This window comes from Neophocaena asiaeorientalis, unplaced genomic scaffold (genome assembly GCF_003031525.2).
Source record: "Neophocaena asiaeorientalis asiaeorientalis breed wild unplaced genomic scaffold, Neophocaena_asiaeorientalis_V1.1 scaffold429, whole genome shotgun sequence".
NCBI classification, from domain to species: Eukaryota; Metazoa; Chordata; class Mammalia; order Artiodactyla; family Phocoenidae; genus Neophocaena; species Neophocaena asiaeorientalis.
The window spans coordinates 3,956,278-3,976,864 of record NW_020173550.1 but is presented as its reverse complement, the minus strand read 5'-3'; the positions used below and the strand labels follow the sequence as shown (position 1 = coordinate 3,976,864).

The following is a 20,587-nucleotide window of genomic DNA, read 5'->3' as shown; positions in this document are numbered from 1 at the left end:
ACCTTCCTTAAGCACATCAAGTCCTTTTGTTGGGTAAATTACTACCTTAACAGAACCCCAGAAAGTGCCTGCCTAACCGAGATGCTAGATAGTCTTATCCACTAAAAATCATAACCAATAAATGGGGAAGGGAAAACCCTGATGTACGTTATCTCCATTATCATTAAACTACGAGAAAGATTTTTTCCAATCAATTTCTTAGGTTAATTGATAATTTCCATTTTACTTAAAATATCTCTCATAATTTTCTCCCTTCCTTTCCTATTACTACTGTGGTTGTCCAGGACCTCATCAAAGCAAACTGATACTACTAACTAGTCTTACAACCGCCATTCTTTTCTTCCTTCAAACCATAGTAAGTACAATCAAAAGACCTTCCCCAGATGCTAATTTCAACACATTTAACAATTCCTACTCAAGAACCCTTGACTCCTTGTTGCTTGCAAGATAGTATTCAAACTCTGAAGTCTGATATTCAAACTCCTTAGAAACTAGACATCACCTCCAGTGTTCCCAAGACTCTTCTATCATTGCTATATCAAAGTCCAGGAGGAGCACAATGATTGTGGACATTTAGAGGTCCTCGAACTCTGGAGAAGAAACTTTATTTCCATTGGGCATTTCTACTTAGGCTTCAGCTTCTGCCTTTGATGTTCTCAAATGCACTGATGCACTAATTAATACGCAAACCAATATGGCTGCCCACTATTGGATTTCTTCAGCTGACAGCTTATCTGTCATTGTGAGACACTTCACACACCTAGCTAGGAACCTCCAGGCACGTGATAGTGAGTGAAATAAGGAGAAACTATAAATCAACATCAGAGAAAACGCAAAACACATCCTGACACTTGTGGGACAATCTGTTCTGGTGGGAGCACCAGAGTGTAGGGGAAAAATGTGGATGGTGGAAAGTAAGTCCTCACCCTACAAAGCCGGTAGGTCAACACAGGGAAAGTCTAACAAGAGAAACAGCACAGCTATTAACAATAAACAACGGTTGGGACTTCCCTGGTGGTGCAGTGGTTAAGAATCTGCCTGCCAATGCAGGGGACACGGGTTCAGTACCTTGGTCTGGGAAGTTCCCACATGCCATGGAGCAACTGGGCCCATGCGCCACAACTACTGAAGCCCGCACACCTAGAGCCAGTGCTCTGCAACGAGAGAAGCCACCGCAATGAGAAGCCCGCACACTACAACCAAGTGCTCACCAAGTGCTCACCCTGCTCACCACAACTAGAGAAAGCCCGCGTGCAGCAACAAAGACCCAAAGCAGCCAAAGATAAAAATATATAAATAAATTTATTTTTTAAAAAATAAAAATAAACAATGGCTAAGGAGGCAGAGAATGTTGAGGAACAGAAATCCAAATCCTTGGGAATAATATGCATGCATCTGTCCTCTTTTTCCTTCTAGAAGAAAACACTGAATGACTATGTTGCAGTGCCATAGTGCCATACATCTACCACTCCTGCCTAAAGCAATAAAAACAACCTCTGAGATTTCCGGAACACAAGCGCTTTAAAAAATGAAATATCATGGCTTTTTCCTAAATTCTTAAAAGGCACTAACAGCAGCTCACATCTTTCCTGCACTGACCCTTCCGTGAAGCCTTCCCCACATCTCTAGCCAATGTTGACCATGCTCTTCTCTTACCATGCAAGGTCCTGACATCCTGAACCTTTAGGAAATATGACTGGGGTTGACTGTCTTCCCAACCTGATTACAAGCTCCTCAATGATAAGAATCATTACTTTTCTTCCTTCTATCTCTCTTCTCCTTTACCTTCCCCGACTCATCCACTAGCTCCCAGCCTAGAAGACACTTGACAAATACTGTCAGTTAATCTAAATTGAAAAACACTATCATTTAGTGGAAATTTGAAAATTCCCTTTCTTTTCTTTGGTTATTCCCTCTATCCTTTATTTCCTCTATCCCTTTTTCTAGCAAACTTCATGCTTTCCAAACAACCTTTTTTTTTTTGGCAAGGGAACCTCTAATCACTCAGCAAGCTCACTCCCCACACACATGTAGGGTTGATTCTTGGTTTGTGGTTAATAGAGTTGGCGCTCTTTCTTCAACCTTTGTTTGAAGATTTGAGGATTTACACAGAAGCCACTGGCTCTGTTTCCTTACAAGGTCATCTTGCCCCTGTCTGTATGAATCTCCAATGGCCCTTTCTCATTTACCTCCCCAAAATGTTTACAGGTTGTCTTGCTTGATCCTTTACTTCAACCCAGCCCTTAATGACCACTTTTCTACCCTAAGTCCCCTCTGAGATCATCAGCTTCCTTCACAAGTTTAGTGACAAGCCTCAGTGTTGCCTACAACCCACTTACAAGAAAATATGAGCTTCTATCCTAGGCATGTTTGTGATGCCACTGTAATTTTCTTATTATGTCTAGAGCTTATCTGTCTTTTCTCCTACACATTCTGGTCTCCTGCCCCTTCCTCCCTGTACTGCCCACCCCCTTACCCCTCCCCCTCCCCAAGAAATGAATTGGTTTACCCAGGAGATTTAGTCTTACTTTGGTCGGCTTATGGTTTCAACGTGATTATGAAGTTGTTGGGCTTGAATACACAGTTTATTAATTTCCAGGCATTCATGATGTCTCCCTGTTGAGCGTGGTGTACATAGGTGTGCATGTGTCTACCTGTAGTAACTAACACTCTTGGAGTTTGTAGTCGTGCTGGTAACAAAAAAGATGGAGTCGAGGTTAATTTGTGTTACTAGAGAATCATAGTTTTAGAGGCGTAAAGAATGCTAGACTCCAACTTTGGCATTTGACAGATCGGGAAACAGGTAGAACAGGGTAAAAGGACTTGACCAGGGTCATAGAGCTAATCAAAAGAGGAACTCGGGCCACAGCTCAGAGCTGTCATATTCCAGTCCATGAGGGACCTTCCCCCTCCTATATGTCCCTTCCCAAGGGCTCATACATGTGAAAACTCAGGATGTCCACATACAACCAAAATGCCTCACAGACCTGTAAACATGCTTAAACTGAGAAGATGGGGAGGTATGGTGTATGTAGCTTACAACACAGAGAATGGGCTGTGAAAACGATAGTAAGACTGCTATAATGAGGCTAAATTCGAATCCAAAGAGACCATACTACTCATCCTGCCTGTGCTGCCCATTCCTCCCCATAGCACATTTTTTAAAAGAGATGGATAGATTTCCCAAGGCACCTTGTTGAGATGGCCATATGATCTCCCTTTCGTTAGATCAATACAAAGTCATCCCTTAATTCTGTGAAAATAGCTTTTTCACACATCTCTGCACACACAGTCACACACACGTATAAGACATTGGCAGCAGGTACTTTTAATTTGCTGGAAAATATTTCTAAGAAGTCAAACAGCTCCAGCCCAATGAGCATGCCCTCCGATTGGCTGGCCAGACCAGTTGAGGGACCTGATTGGTCCCTGATCCTGAGGACCGATAAGAACGGCTATAAAATCCCTGGGTGCAGCTCTTGGGCCCCCAGTTTGCAAAAGCCAGAGGTGCAAGAAGCAGCGACTGCAGCAGCAGCAGCAGCAAAAAGATCCTCATCAAATCCTCACCTAGGCTCTCAGTGTATCCAGATCCACATCTTCACTCGAGCCGGGAGAGGGAAAGAGGAAAGGGGGGGGAGGAAAAAAAAAAAAAAAAAACCAACAACTTAGCGGAAACTTCTCAGAGAATGCTCCAAAACTCAGCAGTGCTTCTGGTGCTGGTGATCAGTGCTTCTGCAACCCATGAGGCGGAGCAGAATGATTCTGTGAGCCCCAGGAAAGCCCGGGTGGCAGCTCAGAACTCAGGTAAGCGGCAAACCCAGGACCGGTTTCTCCCCCAAAGAGCTGTCCTCATTTGCCTCTCGCTTTTGCAACTGTGTCTGTGACGGCTGATCTTGATAATAAATGTGCTTCATGCCTGATGGCAATAAACTGCCAGGGTAATCCAATAGCCTTAGGAAGTGGAGCTCCTTTGTTTAATAAATTGCATGCAACTAACGAAGAAGCTGGGCGCTCTGCTGAGGGTATTTCATTGCATAAGCCTAGCCTGATTGCCTGAAATCTGGCACGTACCCTCTTGGGGGGGAGGGGGCGGGGGAAAGACTTGAATGTTGGCATGCTTCAAAGCGCTCTCTATACTTTCCAGAAGCTGAAGCTGATCTTAAGGTGAGACGTGACTTGTCTGATGCTGTCCCTCTTTCTTTACCCTGAAGACCCTATAACTTGACTTCCCTGCCCCTCCAGAGAACACACAGAAAGCTCCCCTTGCAGACTGATTTACGGAACCATAGCCCTCCAGTCTGACAAATCCAGGGCAGATTCAGAGAAAACCCTACACATCCCACCCTCGACACTGTTCCTTCTGTCCCTCCCTGCTCTCTCGGGCTCCATTCAGTCCCCACGCAGCCCCGTGGCTAGAGAGCCCCTCGAAAAAGAGTGTCTGTGAAACGTAGCAGCTATTTCTCCAAGGGAGAGGTCTCACTCTAGCCCTGACTCCTTGAGCAGTTAATTGTGTATTATCTTGGTCTCTAAAGGAAAAGAGTCCTTAGGAAGCCGGCATTGACACCTCTGTCTTTGGACTTCGCTTGTCCAGCTTGCTCCCCTTCCATGACTGCTCTCTCTCCCCCAACTGTCAGCAAAGATGGGCTCGCAGGTGTCCAAATGCTGCAGACGCTTGCTCCCCTCGGAAGAGCACAGGTCCCTGCCGAGAGGAGGGCTTTGCTTCACTTCCTTTTGTACTTAGTTGCTATAGAGATGCAGTGATTCACAATTCAAGCTTGCCAAAAACAATAGCAATCCTAATGCATATTAAAACTGCTTAAAGCAAAGTTATCATTTGAACCCGTGGAAATATATAATTAGGGAAATGACTTGTAACATCCCAGAGGCTGCGGGTGGTGGGAGGGGGAGGGGCCGCCTAACCGAACCGTGCTTTTGATCTCAGAGGAGACTCCTATGGTATGAAGGCTGCAGATCATTTCTCGCGGAGCTGCCTGCCAGAACACCCCTCTTCTGTAGGAGAGAAATTACTTTTATGGAAGATCTTATCCAGAATGTAGAAAGCCTCATGCAAGTTCTCTGCGGTTTTCTTCCAGTCTTGCACAAGTGTTGCCTTGGCCTGGTTATTCTACACCTGTGTTTCTCTCTTTTTTAAAAAAAAAGGCTTTTAATATGAGAGAGATTATGCATACCTCTAAGCACTGTCCTATAGAGGGGGGTTGGGATGAAACATGAACGGATCAGATTTCTTTCTGCCAATAGGAAGGTAAGTTAAAAGCCCTAAATCAGAAGGGTCTCCTAGTGGACTCCTGGCAAATTCTTCTCTGCCATTTAGGCCAAAATTCCATCCTTATGACTCTGGAGTGTATTTTTTGGAAGCCAAATGGATTCCCTGGTCCTTCCTCCTCCTAAACTTGACCACCCACCACTACCATCTACCTTCCCATGCTTTCAGCCTTTAAGGGATGCCCTTGGATTCTGCAGAGCTGCTTTAAGCACTGGGCATGCCTCATACTCCAACCTTACTTATCCAGCCACCAAAACTGTGTGTGATGGTGAGACCAAGAGAGTGTATCTCCGAGGGAAAACTCATTCCCTTCCTCCATGTTCTCTGGTTCTTATAAGCAAAAGGGATCTGTCTGTCCCCTCTCTTCTTCACTCCCACCCGGCTCGGAATGGTTCTATCTACTGGCCCCGTCACAGACTTCTAGGATAAGTTCTTCTGACCCCTTTTGCTTGAATTTTGCCTCCACATCAGCTTGATCCCTCCAGACTGTCCTCACCGTTTGACCCAGATTGGATGGATTTGTCTCTTTCAGCTGAAGTGGTTCGCTGCCTCAACAGCGCTCTGCAGGTTGGCTGTGGAGCTTTTGCATGCCTGGAAAACTCCACCTGTGACACAGATGGGATGTACGACATCTGTAAATCCTTCTTGTACAGCGCTGCTAAATTTGACACTCAGGTAATAAGACCTTGACCCCTGCTCACAACTGGCTGCTTGTCTTTAACAGTGTATGAGACTATTGTTCTTAGGAGCCGGGCTTGTAGGGAACCAGCTCTGCTTCTCAGCCTCCCCAGTCTAAATTCTCAATTTTCAACGTGTGTACACACACACACACACACACTTTTGGCCAAGAAATAGGTTCTATATAAGCCACTCTCCACCCACTCCAATGCACAATTGTAACAGGCTGACAGAGGCTGTCTTCTAAGGGAGGGGTGATGAGCGGAAAATCTTTGCCTCTTCAAGAGGAAATAAAAATGTTCTTCTAACAAAGAAGTTCTTCTCACGAAGAGCCGGCATACTCGCTTGTTTTTTTTTTTTTTTTGGTTTTTTTTTTACTAGCTTGTGATTTGAGTTATCAAATCTCAATCCCAAGAATACAAAACCATATTATGGCTGTTTTTAGGCTGAAGGGTGGTTGTTTATGGTTCATCTCTTTTTCTCATCTCATTTCATTTCCATGTAGCTCAATCCTCAAGGTAGTCTAAGGGAATAGGGACTTTTTAAAAAATCCTGCTCGCAGGGTACAGTTCGCTTATTGCGAGGACATGCAGCGAGGGCCATGAGACAGTGCCCCCTTAAGTTCCACATATCACAGGCCCTGTCCTCTCTTGTCAGCTCAAGCTAAATCTTGTCCTCCTACCCTCCCTTCCTCGGCAGGGAAAAGCATTTGTCAAAGAGAGTTTAAAGTGCATCGCCAACGGGGTCACCTCCAAGGTCTTCCTGGCCATTCGGAGGTGCTCCACTTTCCAGAGGATGATTGCCGAGGTGCAGGAGGAGTGCTACAGCAAGCTGAACGTGTGTAGTGTCGCCAAGCGGAACCCTGAAGCCATCACGGAAGTCGTCCAGCTCCCTAATCACTTCTCCAACAGGTACAAAATGAGTCCACTCGTTTGGCAGTTCGGGGGGAGGGGGAGTGGTTGGTCAGCAGAACCAGACACAGAAGGAGTTAAATTGCCACAGTGATGCTCTTATTTTAGCTTGCAGTCTTCCCAGCTTTTGCAGGAAAAAAAATATGTTTGTGATTGGTTGTGACAGCTCAAGCAGCCTGGATTTTTTTTTTTTTTCACTGTTATAGGAAAAGTCTCTCCATGCAGCTAATAGAAAACTTCATCCGCATGCATTGTCTATTTCCTTCCATAAGCCTGAAGGGAACTGTGAAGTTTATGGAAACAAGATTCTGAGACATCAAATTGGGTTGAAATCATGACTATGCACAGTACAATTGGCCATTATGAAAACCTTGGTCAAATGTCATAATGCAGAGTTTTAAAACTGCATATATTTGAGTCCATCCTAAGCCCAATCAGATATTTCACTGGGTAGCCCAGAGCGAACCATCTGACTTTGGTGGGACTCAAATTTCCTTTGTGAAAAGTGAAGTGGCTAGACTAGATGATTCCCGTGGTCCCTTCCAGGTCTGTTATCCCATTTGTCTAGTCCAAGATTTCCTGGAAGGGTGTTCTGGTGACTCCCCAGATCACGTTCTCATCTTAGTATTCTAAACTGATCCCAAGCCACTGAGCTAGTGATATCTGAGCATCGTGCCTTTCTGTGCCCTTGACTCACTGTCTTTACCAGCCAGGTGTGAACATCTAAGACATGAGATGGCAGACATGCTCATTCCATGGCGTAGAAAGTTTCCTGGCAAGACCTGGGCTTCCCCATCCGTGATCAAGTTCAGAAAGGTGCTGATGGGGCTAGCATGGAGGCATGGTAGGGGCAGTGCAGAACGGTCAAGTTCAGCCTACTGTGATGCCACTGACTTGACTCCTAGTCCTGAAGTGCTATGATTCTTTGACTCTCCAGCCAAATCTGCACATATTCACAAAGATCAGACCTTAATGTGCTGTTCTGACCACAGGAGCGCTAACGCAGACTTACCTGATTAATTTCCTAGCCAGATGCTGCCACCCTTCTTCAGATACTGGCAATAACCTAGTCCTTCTGGGGCTTACCAGTGGGTTAGTCATGTACATACATGCAACTGGAAAACGGGAGAAGTAGCTCCTCCTCAGGGAAAGGTTAAGGCCTCTGACCCTTAAACTCTGTAAATTTCTGATTCACTCTTAACTACAGATCATTGTTCTATGGAACCTCATGTCAGTTTCGGAACCTCAATGATCTTAACTACAGATCATTGTTCTATGGAACCTCATGTCAGTTTCGGAACCTCAATGATCTTAACTACAGATCATTGTTCTATGGAACCTCATGTCAGTTTATAAAAATCCTTTGTTCAGTCCTTGAAAGTGACTCTGTCGTGGTCCTGATTTTCTGAGAACAGGAAAATCAAATTCAGCATTTACCTCAAGTGCCCTGTCTCTTTAGTATGTGTTTATGTGGTAGCTGGGGGGCAGGAATATGTTAGCACAGTCATTATTCTAAGTTTTGATCTTTAATGGTCCAGTGACAACTCATGCTCTATAATATGGCATGTGGCCAGTTTTGAGACAATACTAATATCTCTAATTCAACTGAGGTAGCGTCTTCCGTTAGGAAGAGGAGGTCTTACAGAAAGGAGAATACAGATTCTGGACCGGTGATCCTAACAATCTAAGAAGAGACTAGTAACAGGAGTTTTTAACCAGGCCATTGTTCTTTTCAATAGGTGCCTTGTTTTCACCACCTTTAGAAAAGGGTCACAGGAGTCTAGTTATCTCCCTTTATCATCTTAGAAGAATCATCCTTATTAAGGAAGGTCATCTCTTGAAGACTAGAATCCTCCATGCAGCTCTTACCTTTCTCCAGTTACTTCACTCGAACTGGCTCGTGTTATTCCTGCTCAGAGCTAGAGATTTCCGGTTCCATGCTGGGCTCGATTTGCTCTATTTAAGCTCCTCACTCCTCTGAAACATCCTGCTTTCCCAGCCTCTGTCCCACCATAGATACACGCTACGTTGTGCCAGTTGGCAAAGAATTGTGAAAGGAAGTAGTTACAGGTTCATTCCCCCTTCCTGTGACTTATCTAGCATGAGATTTGGGCCTGGGAGAATCCAAAAGCCTGTGACTGGACCAGGAGCCCGAACAGGGAGGTTTTCCATGACAGAAGTGCCCTTAGAACACAAAGGATAGCTGGAGTGTCCCCCTGGCTGAATTTGTAAACTCTACTTTCAACCATGAGGGAAGCAGGCACAATTGATCAAGCAGGCTGGACAGCATGAGGCCTGAGAAGAAATTAAACCAATCCAGATCCAGATGGGAAAACTGACAAAGCTTCCAACTCTCTAGGGCATGGATAGGGAACAGGAAACAGAAGAATAATATTGATCAAGGGAAACAAAGGACTATTTATAAACCTTCACACACAACTGTTCCTAGGCAGTATGTGTGTATTTGGGTAAGCATGGCTGAAACAGTAGCTATGGAGAATATCTGATCTTATTCTTTACCGAGGAAAGAAGTCAGTGATGGAATTTTCAAAGGGGGAGGAAAGAAACATGCTTTAAAGGGTCCTTCCAGGCTGGGTGATCTGAACACTTAGCCCATTAAGTCTCGGGAGTACATCCCACCACCACCCCCCATAAAGATGAAGAAAGGCACCCTCTTAAATAGTTGTAACTCTTCCTGCCAAGGATGGGCCTTAAGCAGAGCTGCACTATTTTTTTGTTAAATTGAGAAGGTGCGTATATACTGAACCCCAGAAATACAAAATGTCATAGCTGGAAATGACCATAAAGGTTATCTAGACTAACTGCCTCATTTTACTGATTAAAGAACAGAGACCCAGAGAGAGGGGTGACCTGCTGAAGGTCACACAGCTAGCCTACAATTCACATGGCCCTGAGCCAGGCTATTTGATTTCCACTTCAAAAATGGCAGCCACTAAAACCTGCAGATAAAATCCACAATCCAAAAATGGAATTCCCAGTAGAATGGAATAAATGTACCCCCTGGTGATCAACAATTAAATTTGTGTACAGCTCTCACCAATAGCTATAGTAACATCAAGTCTTGGTCCAAGACAGTGATCAAGGCATACATGACAATTGCTAAATCTCTTCAATAACCTCACTGAGTGGCTTAGAGATAGGAAAGGTCTGTCTCATCAGCCCACACAACCCCAGAGGTCAACGCCATATTCTGGTCCTCAATAGAGAGGTGTGGGATTGATCTATTGCTTGCTCAGGCAAACGGTGTTGTCATCAAGGCAGCCTGATAGGTTTCCCACACTTGGAGGAGCCGCTACTGGAGCCATGGCTGTTATCTATTCCAAGGAGCTCTCTTAGCCTGCCCTTGCTGAGGTAACCAGCTCCATGGGAGAAGCTAAGGGTAGATTTGGGGGGAGTCGCTAAGAACAGTCAGGCTGGCAAGAGTCATCCTCAAGAAGCACCAAGAACAGGTGGCCTATCGGGGCCAACAGAGAAAGTAACGGTAAAGGTAGGCTCTCTCAGAGATGGAGAAGAGGTGTTTTGACAAAGTGGGGGCCAGAGGAACGCGTCTGACCTTAAAGAGGTGAGGCTAGTTACAGAAGCTTAGTTTCCTTACTGGTGTCAGACTTCTTCATCCAGACTTGAGTTTTCCATGTTGATATAAGGAAAGATCATCCTCTCCAGCCCATTTGGAAGATCATTTGGTGTGAACAGTTCTTTCTTTCTAGAAGTGGAAGGGTTAACTTCTAAGTTATAAAGTCCTTATTGAGGGGCAGGTAGATGAGGGGTCAGAAACCTTTTTCTCTAGGATCTAATCACCGTTTGAAATAGACAAAGAGATCCAGGGGACCCACATCCTAGCAGAGCCCACGAGATTCCTGGGGATCTGTGTGGGTGTGTAGATGTCTGAAGCTAATGGTACAAAGTAGTTTATTCTCAGTTTTTCCAAAACCACTTTTCTCCCCATTTCCCCATCCAAGTGAGATCTGCTTTGACTCATGTGCTTTATAATTCCAAAGGGTTGGAAAATGTGTCTCTGTGCCAGGGAATCCCAGTTTTACCAACAGCTGGATATAATCCTCCCTCGTGGGAGGGGTAGAGCCAGGACTATATCGGAGACCCAGACACATTTCTCCCTCTGTCCCCAGCTTGGTTCTGCTCCCTCACAGAAGGGTGATGGCTTTGCTTCAGTGCCCACATTCCACTCTATTTACTGTACATCCTTGAAAGGACCTCTCTGGGGGGTTAAGTTATTCTGGAAAGATGTTTGATCCTGTGCTCTGTGAGGTGAGTTAAAAATAAACAGGTTTCTTTTCACGGCAGATCTTGTGGTTCGGCAGTCCTCGGGCTCCTCTGAGGAAAGGGTCTCTCCACATAAATGCTGCAGACCACCGTCATTAGGACAGTCCCTAATTAGTGAACACAGAGCTAATGGGTTCTGACAACTGCCACCTCGAAATGGAGCAAATGCATCCCAATTCAAATTGGGAAATACCTGAAGTGTCTTCCCAAATAATAGGATGAGTAATTTATATGCCTTAACTATTAGAGAGTTTACTGATAAAAGGTCAATGACAAGGTTTAAGTGTGTTCTCTATGTCATAAAAGACTCCATCTTTTTTTTGGTAGTTCCCATGCTGTCTAACCCATATGTACTGATTTTTCAAAAACCTGCATCAAAGGGAGTATTGCCTAGGACTATTTGCTGTACAACATTTACACAATTGTTTTCACATCTTCTTCACTGTCACCTTATGTGTGGAAACATGTCCTGTGACTATTTAAAATGATTAAACCATGGTCTTCAGGAAAAAAAATATATTAAGACAGTTTTATCCTTTCTGAGCCATAACAGTTAGCTGCAGCATTTTGGAGGTTTAAAGAACTTGCACCAAAGATGAAGGAAATTTATGCCAAACCTAAATTCTTTTGTAAAACTTACCAGAAGACCTACAGATAATTTTTTCTTTTGGGAATCATGACATTGGAAAGAACTCTATTTTGAAAGCTCCATTCTCTCAGTGGCCACAAAAGAAATCAACAGAACGACAGTGTGCAGGTACTATAGCCCTAGGACATGGCACATGAGGGATACAAAGAATAAGGACACATATCCTGCCTTCAATAAGTTTACAGCCTAGTCAGGAAGATAAAACCATCAATAAACCATCAAATGCTGACCTGTACGATGGTAACCCAATATCTATAAAACATCCCAAAAAAGGAGAGGGCCACACAATCTAGAGCAGTGGGAGAAGGCTTTTTGAAACTACTGAAGCACAAACCACTAAGGATCACCAATCTTTCTATTTAAATATCCTTGTTGCCTGGCATCTGGCCCTCTGACTGCAATATACCTTTGCAAGAAGACTGAAAATGAGGTGAGACAACAGCCTTCAGAGAGGCTAGCCAAGTGTATGACAGGGAAATTAGACTGAGTAGAAAAATGCATGAGATACTGAAGACAGGGATCTCCTTTAAGAACAGAAATTTAGGGACTTCCCTGGCAGTCCAGTGGTTAGGGCTCCACACTGCCTCTGCAGGGGGCACGGGTTTGATCCCTGGTCAGGGAACTAAAATCCCACATGCCACTCGAAACGGCCAAAAAAAAAAGATAGAAATTAATCAGAATATGCACACACACACACACACACACACACACACACACACACCCCACCAAGAAAAAGAAAAATCGCAAAGAGGCACCAAAATAACTGCAAATGATTGCATCCATGTGCAATGACTATTAAAACATAAGTGTGAGGGTTGGGTCACCTCATACATTTGACTAAGTCCTGCTTCGACCACTAGCCCACTGTATGACCTCAGACAAGTCACTTCAGCTCTCTCACCTTAGTTTCTTCTCTATACAATGAAATGATGAAAGAGTCATTAAATCGTCTCTGTGATCCCACCTAGCTCCACGATTCTCTCTTTCTAAACATTTTAGACATCGCCACGAGCCTACTATTCAAAGTACGATCTCAGCCTCCTGAGCTCGAAACGTGAACACAGAGCTGTCTTGCACTGGGCGGTAAATCCAGGCAGCGCAAGCACTCACACTCAGAAGACACTGCCTACAGGTTAGAAGCAAAAGCCACCTTCAGCTGAGGCAACTATTCGTGGGTGCTTCATCTGCCCGTTCAGGACGGGTGTTGACTGGAGCCCAGATGAAAGCCTGGGTCTTACCTTGCTCTCACCGAATGACCCTCTCTTTCCCAATGCAGATACTATAACAGACTTGTCCGAAGCCTACTGGAATGTGACGAAGACACAGTCAGCACAATCAGAGACAGCCTGATGGAGAAAATCGGACCCAACATGGCCAGCCTCTTTCACATCCTGCAGACAGACCACTGTGCCCACACACACCAGCGAGCTGACTTCAACAGGAGGCGTGCCAACGAGCCACAGAAGCTGAAAGTCCTCCTCAGGAGCCTCCGAGGTGAGGTGGCCTCTCCCTCCCTCATCAAACGCACCTCCCACGAGAGTGCATAGCCGGGGAGAGGTATTCACAACCTCACCAAACTACGATCATTTTAAGGGTGTTCGCTCACCAACTTCGAGTGAACTGTGCCTGGTTTGATTTTTTTTAAGTAGTTCCTATTTTCTATCCCCCCCTTAAAAAAAAAAATTGCATGAAACTAGGCTTCTGTAATCAATCTCTCAACATTCTTCGATGGCGGCATTCTCACCAACAGAACACGTGTGATCTTTTCTGCCTCTCCTCAGGAGAAAGTGGTCTCTTTTACCACTTTCCTCTACCAGGTCTTTTCCCAGCTCCCCTCCAATGACTCTCAAACACAAAGCATTCATGTAATTCCCCAGACTTTGTAATTTGAAGATGTGGAACCCTTTAGAATGGTTGCCCCAGTAGAGTTAGCTGGTAAGAAGCAACTTAATTTAAATGCATGTCTTAAAACGCTCATAAAGATGCTCAGTGGAATTCGTGTTATGAATCTGTGCTGGCCATGGACGAATATGAATGTCATATTTGAATTCTTGATCTCTCATGAGCTAGTGTCTTACGGTCTTGATCCTCAATGTCTAATTTCCTTCCCAACACATTTACCAAATTGCTCGAGCCTGGCTCTCCAACCAGACTTGGAGCCTGCCTCTTCTTGCATCTAATGAAAAACAAAAAGCTAACATCTCTATGTACTGTAACTGCTCAGAGCTTTAAAAGTATCTTTAACAATTGTCTTAAATCCAGAGAATCTTAAGGTCTAACTGTGGAATATAAACAGGTGAAAACTAATGTACTGTACATAAATTCCAGAGGACTCTGCTTCAACAAAGCAGTATATAATAACTTTATTGCATATAGATTTAGTTTTGTAACTTAGCTTTATTTTTCTTTTCCTGGGAATGGAATAACTATCTCACTTCCAGATATCCACATAAATGCTCCTTGTGGCCTTTTTTATAACTAAGGGGGTAGAAGTAGTTTTATTCAACATCAGAACTTAAGATGGGCCTGTATGAGATAGGAAAAACCAACAGGTTTATCTGAAGGACCCCAGGCAAGATGTTAATCTCCCAGCCCACCTCAACCCAGAGGCTACTCTTGACTTAGACCTCTCCTGAAACAGCTCTGTCACATCCAACTGAGAATTACAGGAACCAAAAAGAGCATCCCTTTGGGCTTGGACCACTTAGAGTGTGATAAGGCCTGCTATACCTTGGGAAGTGGCAGTTCTTGACTTTCTGCCTTTCATCAGTGCCTGGTACTCTGGCAGCCTGATGATGGGGTAGGAGGCTTTCCATTAACTCAATCAGGAATGAGTCAATCAGCCTTTGGGTCTTTAGTTTGGGGGACTTGGGGCTGAGGGGGTATAAATAACCCTGGGCTGTCCAGCCTTAATAGACTCCTCTTACATTTTTGTCCTGTAGCACGCTGCCTGCCAAAGTAGTCCTGGCAGCTGGGCCATCTCTGTAGGATTGCAAAAAAGAAAAAAGAAAAAAAAAAAATGAAAGAAAGAGGAAAAAAAGACCTGGCGGTTTGATCATTTCTGCCGTGATGTTTACAAGATGGCGACCACCAAAGCCAAATGATTAACCTAGCTATGAACAACAGTAGTTTCTCAGGGTCACTGTCCTTGAACCCAACAGTCCCTTAGGAGCGTCACTGCCCACCAAAGGTCAATGTTGAGAGAGGAAGAAGGAGGAGGGGTAGGACTGTAAGGGCCACTCCAAACTCGCTTAGGTAGAAACCATTGGTGCTTGACTCTCACTAGGATAAACTCCAGATTTGCCCAAATCGAGTGTTAGGGATGCTGGTGGGAGGAGGGAGGGCACATCCCCAGAAAAACAAAAAGCAATACAACTTTACCACAAAGCCTTTAAAACCAGTAACGTGCTGCTCAAGGACCAAGAGCGAATGCAACAGACCCAGCAGCAGCACAAGCGTGGCTGCCTTTGTCCCCACACAGCCTCTCAGCGTGCTGACATCAGATTGTTAAGAGCATTTTTATACTCAGAACTGTCCCATCCCCAGGTCCCCAAACATATGGACACTGCCTTAGCCTCTTGGAAATCAGGTAGATCATACTCTAAGTTGACTATCCCTCTCCCTCCCTCACCCATTCCTCCCCTGCAGGCAAGGCTGGCTTCTCCAAACCAGAAAAGCTATTACGGTTTTGTGTGTTGTGTCCATTTCTCAAACCCACTAAGCCAGGACCCCAATGCAACGAGTAGTCCATGAGTATTCCTAACAAAATTCTCTCTTACTTCCGTCCAGTGGATTCTCTTTGATTTGCTGTGACCTCTTCAAACCGTGGTACCCGCCCCCTCCTTTTCTCCCCACAATAATATTTATATATGTATCTATAATACATATATCTACACATATGGAAAGAAGCAGTTCTCACAATGTTGCTAGTTTTTTGCTTCTCTTCTTCCCATCCTGCTCCCTCCAAGTCCCCCTTAAACTTCCAAAGCTTTGTCTTGTGTTTGCTGCACAGATTCCGGGGCTGACCTAGACCAGTTTGCATGATTCTTCTCTTGTGATTTGGTTGCACTTTAGACATTTTTGTGCCATTATATTTGCATTATGTATTTATAATTTAAATGATATTTAGGTTTTTGGCTGAGTACTGGAATAAACAGTGAGCATATCTGGTATATGTCATTATTTATTGTTAAATTACATTTTTAAGCTCCATGTGCATATAAAGGTTATGAAACATATCATGGTAATGACAGATGCAAGTTATTTTATTTGCTTATTTTTATAATTAAAGATGCCATAGCATAATATGAAGCCTTTGGTGAATTCCTTCTAAGATAACAAATAATAATAAAGTGTTATGTTTTCTTGGGTTTTTTTTTCCCCAATGTCTTTCATTGTTATTCTTTAAAAAAAACTTCTTGAATGAGACTTTCTGAACATGAAGTTAATGGCTGATTCGTTTCTTTAAAGTCGCTAAATGAAGTGCCAATATGTAAATGAATATACTTTAAATGCACATTCTCCGAATGTCCTCAAAACCATTACCCTCACAGTAAAATTGCAACCCAAACTCCTTACAACGCTGGAAGAAGCTTTATGGTCTGGCTCTGCTCAACTCTCCAGCCTCAAGACTCACCCTTCTGTTCAGTGAACTCTATGCTCCATCCATGAAGGAGCTCTGCGAAGGACTGTTCACTCTCTCCCTTCCACACCTTTAATTATGCTGTTCTCACTTTCTAGAAGATGTTGCCCTCCACCCTTTGCCGAGAGGGGAAGCACCTTTGCTTGTTCACCAATGCATTCCCAGCACTGGAAAGAAAACCCAATTCGCAAGATACACTCAATACTTTAATGAATGATTTAGAAAGAGTCAGAAGAGGGGAAAAGACAATTGAATCCATGTGGGAAGGGAGGCAGATAGCTCTGTGGTGATAAAGATCCAGCTCCAGGGTCAGACTACTAAAATTTGAATTCTGTCTCTGCATGATGTCAGACAAGTTACTTAATCTCAAAATACATCAGTTTCTTCCTCTGTAAAATGAGGATAGTGATAACTGTCCGTGGGGCTGTTAGAAGAAGATAAAATAAGTTAAGTGCTAACAACATGTTCAACACACCGTCATGTAGTAAGTGTCGGCTATTATTATTATCATCACAGGTAGAGGGGACGTGAACGAAAGGAGGAGGTGGCCCATCTTGGAAAATGGGGAAAAGATTTCCAACAGCGTGACATTTACCTGGGTCTAGAAGGAAGGTTACAAGTTCAGTCACAGAAAATTGGGGACTTGTGCAGTGTAGATGTTTCAAAGAGAGGTCTTATATAGTTTATTTTTTTAATTAGTGGATTTTCTCCATATTTTAAATTCAAATGGGATGTTTCTCAATATCATTCATTTCTAGCTCCAAACTGCATTTTCCCAAGTTTAGATATACAGAAGACAGCTAACAAATGCTATGAGAATTGTCTCCCCAAAGCCAAAAATGTATTGCATTTGCTTTGCTCTGACCTGGCCGAGGAAAAAGAGTACATTTATTTCATTATGATCCTTTATCCTTAATCGTCTTCAATCAATATCTATTTATGCAGAGAGGCTGTGTACATACTATACTATAGTGTAGTGATTAAGAACTTAGATCTGGGATTTCCGGGAACTGAGTCCAAATTCTAGTTTGTGGCCTTGGGCCAGGTATCTAACATCTTCACACTTTTTTTTTTCCATCTATGAAAATATCCTTATGAGAACACTTCTAGACTGTTGGTGGGAATGTAAATTGGTGCAGCCACCATGGAAAACAGTACAGAGGTTCCTCAAGAAACTAAAAATAAAGTTGCCATATCATCCAGCAATTTCACTCCTGGGCATATATATTGACAAAACTATAATTCAAAAAGATACATGAACGCTTATGTTCATAGCAGCACTATTTACAATAGCCAAGTTACGGAAACAACCTAAATGTCCATCGACAGATGAATGCATAAAGAAGATGTGGTACATATATACAATGGAATATTACTCAGCCATAAAAAAGAATGAAATAATGCCATTTGCAGCAACATGGATGGACCTAGAGATTGTCATACTAAGTGAAGTAAGTCAGAAAGGGAAATACAAATACCATATGATATCATTTATATATGGAATCTAAGATACAAAATAAATGAACTTATCTATGAAACAGAAACATACAGACACAGAGAATAGACTTGTGGTTGCCAAGGGGAATGGGGGGTGGGGGAGGGATGAAGTGAGAGTTTGAGATTAACAGATGCAAAAGCTATTATATATAGAATGGATAAACAACAAAGTCCTACTGTATAGCACAGGAAACTATATTCAATATCCTGTGATAAGCCATCATGGAAAAGAATAGGAAAACGAATGCATACATGGGTATCACTGAATCACTGTGGTATACAGCAGAAATTAGCACAACATTATCATTCAACTATACTTTGATAAAATTTTAAAAAATATGTCCCTATGAAATCATGATAAATAATAGGTCCTACCACCTAGAGTGGTCATGAGCATTCAGCGAGTTATACATAAAGCACTTAAAATGGTGTCTAGCACATAGCGAGTATACCCAAAATAGTATCTATTAAGCACTCAGCAAATGTAACTATTACCATTCACACGAATATTACCACCATCATTTATGTTCTCCCACCCCTGACATGAGTCTTGAGGTACCATATTGGATGAAGTTTCTTGCCCTTTTTCCCTTTGTACATCACTAAAAATTACTGTTGAATCAAGAGTTTACGAATATGAATGATAAAATATTGCAACCTACATAAAACAGCAAATTGTAATATATGAACACCTGCATCCCATCACCAAACTTAAGAAATAAGATAGCACAGATATAAGAGTCTCTTGTGCATGCCTCCCTGAACCCACTCGTACATTAACCACCTGTGACAAAAATGTTTCCAAAAGCCATGGCTTAAAAGAATTTTCAAAATTTCTCAAATGATTGAAATATACATTTAAAGATTTCCCCCAGCATTTCAAAAACGGGGATAAAAAGATCATGGAGTGGTTTGTGAATCTGTGGTATAAGAGAAGGAAAAAGTTCTGGTCATCCCTCCCATGGGTCCTACATGAATGCCATTAAGCACTACCTATCAACGTAGCTTCCGATTTACCGTGCACACATATCACCCAGGAATCTCGTTAAAATGATTCAGTACCTCTGGGTGAGGCCCAAGAGTCTGCATTTCTCACATGCTCCCAGGTGACGCTGCTGTTGAAGCTGATACTCCACGGAGGATAATTCGAGTAGCAAGGTCCCAGTTGTTCTGACATAACTGAATCCGTTCCTCAATCCTAGAGGCCTCCACACAGCCACGACAAGGATCTTACTAAACAGCAAGTATGATCATTTCACTTCCTTGCTTTAGCAGCTCCCCACTGCCTAAAGGACAAAAATCAGGCATCTTGACTTCAAATTTAAGCCTCTCAAAATCTGGGCCCTTCTTTCCAGTATGCATTCTAGATTTTGTTAATGCTGATTTCTCATTCTTCCCCCAAAGACACCATGACCTTTTCCGCCTCATTATTTTGACATATTAACTTCACACCTATCATTCCTGCTAATGAATATTCTTCTCCCCAAACTCGTTTTCATTCTCCAAAGCCTGTATCACCCGGGAAGCCTTCCCAGAATACCCAAGTTTGTAGCGAACTGCACTGAAGGCTGTTTGCAAGGAGAGAGGATTTCGTCATCTTTGTATTCCCGGTACTTAACACAAAGCTGGCATGCGCTAAGCATTTGTGAGTGGAGAAAGGAGGGAAGGAAGGAAGGAAGGAAATCTTTTGACCACCATCAACTAATCCATGACTCTTCCTCCACTAGGATGCTGGGACCTTTGCAGCAATAGCAGAGTATGCTGGGGAGTGGAGAGCATGTTACCATGGTGAGCAGGAAAACTAATTCCAGCTGCCAGTTGGGTATCCTTAAGTCTGCCAGCTTATAACAATACCACATAGCTATATTCCTTTCCAGCACTACCCGTGATAAAAGTATACATTTGCTGTTACTTTCTCCTGGTAACCTGAGCAACAAAAGACTCATCGACAAACATGTTTAGATATTCACTAAGTCTGTGCAAGGCCTCATACTGGAGAGCCGGAACACAGAAGGAATAAGGTCATCTGCAAGTCAAGCTACATCAAGTTTTCTTGTATCCTTAGTTATTTGGCATGTACTTATTTTTATAATACCCTTCAGTTCACTAATTCTTCTTCTCTATACTCAAGCTCTGCCATAAACAGCATTCCCCATGGCCCTATGAAGAACCTGAGGACCAGAGTGAGATATTGGCCAAGCCCACCCCATCACTCTACTGTAAAATCTGAAAAACAATGCACATCACTCCGTTTTGCAAACAACTAACCAAAGCCCAATTATTGGATAAGTATCATCTGAAGACCTATGTGCTATCTGACACTGTATCTGGAGACAGCGTACAACAGGCTAAACTGAGTACTCACTAATTCAGACCCTTGCTTTCCAGTTAAATGCATCTCGGCTCCCCACTCTGCACTAAGGGATTCATGGCTTCCATTTGAGGATAGAATGTTATTCTCAACCTTAGCACAATTAAGTCACACTGCAGGTGTACTCTGCTGTAGGAAAACCAGATACATGTCCCACAAGAGACAGTCGGTGTTTCCAACATTTGGTCAAAATCTTGGAACCAATTCCAGTGACAGCCTGCTCACCTGCCTTGGGATTTCTTGGAAGCACAAT

General features: G+C 43.3%; 1 protein-coding gene across 1 annotated transcript; it reads left to right on the top strand.

Annotated features, from left to right (window-relative positions):
• Positions 1–3,524: 3,524 nt before the first annotated feature.
• On the top strand, positions 3,525–16,152 carry STC1 (stanniocalcin 1). Its single transcript, XM_024747651.1, has 4 exons — positions 3,525–3,804; positions 5,817–5,959; positions 6,662–6,873; positions 13,101–16,152. Exons 1-4 carry the CDS (start codon positions 3,687–3,689, stop codon positions 13,369–13,371), a joined length of 744 nt encoding a protein of 247 aa, XP_024603419.1. The 5' UTR covers positions 3,525–3,686; the 3' UTR covers positions 13,372–16,152.
• Positions 16,153–20,587: the final 4,435 nt, after the last annotated feature.